At 40.3% G+C, this 2,796-nt stretch overlaps 1 protein-coding gene across 1 annotated transcript; it reads right to left on the minus strand.

The window, feature by feature from the left end:
• Nucleotides 1-1,499: 1,499 nt before the first annotated feature.
• LOC124931914 lies at nucleotides 1,500-2,588 on the minus strand. The gene has a single exon (XM_047472500.1). The coding sequence runs from the start codon at nucleotides 2,586-2,588 to the stop codon at nucleotides 1,500-1,502; it is 1,089 nt and encodes a 362-aa protein (XP_047328456.1).
• Between the last annotated feature and the right edge of the window lie 208 nt (nucleotides 2,589-2,796).

The raw sequence follows: 2,796 nt of genomic DNA on the forward strand, positions 1-2,796 counted from the left end.
TTTGAAGACTCATTTGCAGGGTAAGTGTGGGATGTTATGGGAGAAGGAGAATAGTGGGGGGTGGTTGTGGGTTGGTGTTGGTGCTCGGGTGTGGTGAGAATTTGATGCAAGAGATGGGTGTTAAGGGCACCTGAATCATGACTCAAAAAATCGTATGTGTGAGATTTCGGAGTATGAATTTTGGAAAAAGGAAATGCTGACTCATCGAACCATACATGTTTGGCTATTATAATTTTTCGATATGACATATCAAAACATTTATATCCCCTATGATTGGGCGGATAGCCAAGAAAAACACAAGGAGAAGACCAAGGTTCAAGCTTGTGTATTTTGGATGGTGGAAAAAGAGGATAACATAAACACCCAAAAACTCGAAGATGAGAGTAGTTAGGATGCTTTTGATACAAAATCTGAGTTGGAGAATTATAACCAAGAAGCTTTGTAGGTAAGATGTTGTGAAGGTAGGTAGCCATTTCGAGAGCATGATGCCAAAACGATGGTGGCATGGATGCATGACAGAGAATAGTGCGAACAATATTATTGATTGTTTTTATTTTTCTTTCGGCCTTGCCATTTTGAGGAGAGGTATAAGGACAAGAAAGACGGAAAGTCATACCATGTTGGTGACCGAATTTTTCAAAACGAACATTTTTAAATTCAGTACCATTGTCACATTGGAATGCCTTAATTTCTCTCTCAAATTGAGTACGAATATATGTTCGAACACAAATAAATAACTTATAGACTTGAGACTTAGAAGAGATCGGAAAAGTCCATAAAAAATTCGTGTAATTATCAAGAAAGAGAACATAATACTTATGGCCGAGAGAACTAGGAATAGGGGATGTCCACAAATCACTGTGTATAATGTCAAATGGCATAATAGTATGAGACATAGAATCGGGAAAAGGCAATTTTATTAATTTACCCAAAGGACAAGAATGACAAACATGTTTAGCCTTAGGACATTGAATGAAATTACTACTACGCAATGAATTTAAAATTGCATTTCCCGGATGACCGAGACGAGAATGCCATATATTTGGATAAATAACTGAAAAAGTTGACGGTGTGAAAGAAGAGAAGACTTGACGATCTGTGAGAAAAGGGTAGAGATTGCCACTACTATTACATCTCACTCGTTTGCTCCCCGTCTGCAAGTCCTTCACAGTAAACCCAAAAGGATCAAACTCAATGGAAATATTATTATCAATAGAGAATTTCCTAACGGAGATGAGATTTTTGACTAGTTTTGGAACATGAAGGACATTTTTTAGTTGAAGTGTGTTTTGGTGTAGATATTTGTGACCATAACCATGAATTGGAATTTTGCTACCATCACCAACAATAATTGAATTATTATGACTATTGATCAAGGGAGAATATGACGATAAATTACCTTGAGAATTTGTCATGTGAGAGGTAGCACCCGTATCCATATAGTAGTTTGGATCAGACAATGTCATTGTGTGCATTGCTTGATCAATATTGGTTGGCATTTAACCTTGAGACGATGGGCCTGACGTATAGTAAGCCTGAGGTGGTTGTGGCCCGAGGATACCGGTCTGATGTGCAGGCTGACTGGGCTTCGTGGCGGACCAAGGAGATGGGCCTGGTGCCTGTGATGGATATGGGCAGGGAGGAAGAGCCCAAGGGCCTTGCTGCCAATATGCCCAAGGTGGAGGATACATCCATCCTGCTTGGGTCTTCTGCTGGTGCGAGGCGGAAGGACCACGCTGCGGGTTTTGCTGCTGTTGCGAGGCACCACCATTACGCTGTTGATTGCCAGAGGCACCCTTACCCTTACCGGAGCTTCCCTTTCCCTTGGTGGTTTTCCGACCATTGCCACCATTACGTTGATTATTACCCCGAGAAGAATTGTAGGAATTATCAGCATTATTTTGGGACAATAAATGGGATTGCGTGATGTGAGCCTCTACATGAGACTCAATGGAGAGATCAGCAGCATTCTCATGTTCTTCTAATTCAAGCATTGAACGAAGAGTATCAAAAGAGGGCAACGGGTTAAGATGACGAACAGACGTTCGAAAGGGCTTATATTCCTCCGAGAGGCCTTTCAAAAGTTGTAGAGCCATTCGATTGTCAGAGACTTTATCTCCAACATTCCTCAAATTATCAGCTAGAGTTTTTAGCTGAGCGCAATAAGACTTAACACCATCAAAATGAGCAAGCTTGGTGTTTGTAAATTGCGCATCAAATTGCAAAGCTCTTGCAGATTTGTTGTTAAGAAAAAATTGCTGTAATCTGTTCCAAGCATCAACTACCGAGTCATCAGGATCGAGAATGGAATTTAGGAGATCATTAGAAATGGTCCCGTAAATCCATTGACGAACAATGTCATCAAGTCTCTGTGTTAAAGCCTTTTCGGCTTCCGTCGGAGCGGGAACCGCGACCGAAGGATTAACTGTTAGAGGTTGAATATGGTTGATCACCATATTAGCACGGCAATGAAGTTGAAAAAGAGTGGACCAGCTGTTGTATTGTTTTCCTTCATAATCAAGGGTGATAGGGATGCACGCCTTGATGTTGGAAACAATGGTGGCTGGATGAACCTTGTTTTCGGCCATAGATGAAGAAGAGAAAAGAAAAGAAACGGAAGTTAGGTTTAGAGAAAAGAAGCGGAAGCTGAGTTTAGAAAAGAAAGAAAAGAGAACCTAGGGCTCTGATACCATGAAAGAATAGGGAGAATCTTGTTTAATCTTCTTGATCTTTACATTAGGGAAATATCCAATATATATACATTATAAAAGATTAATAAGGAAACTAATAATATAA

Source organism: Impatiens glandulifera, chromosome 1 (genome assembly GCF_907164915.1).
Source record: "Impatiens glandulifera chromosome 1, dImpGla2.1, whole genome shotgun sequence".
NCBI lineage: Eukaryota > Viridiplantae > Streptophyta > Magnoliopsida > Ericales > Balsaminaceae > Impatiens > Impatiens glandulifera.

Bases quoted from the DNA above. Each gene is read 5' to 3' on its own strand.
- LOC124931914 (XM_047472500.1), bottom strand. From the start codon at position 2,588: ATGGCCGAAAACAAGGTTCATCCAGCCACCATTGTTTCCAACATCAAG.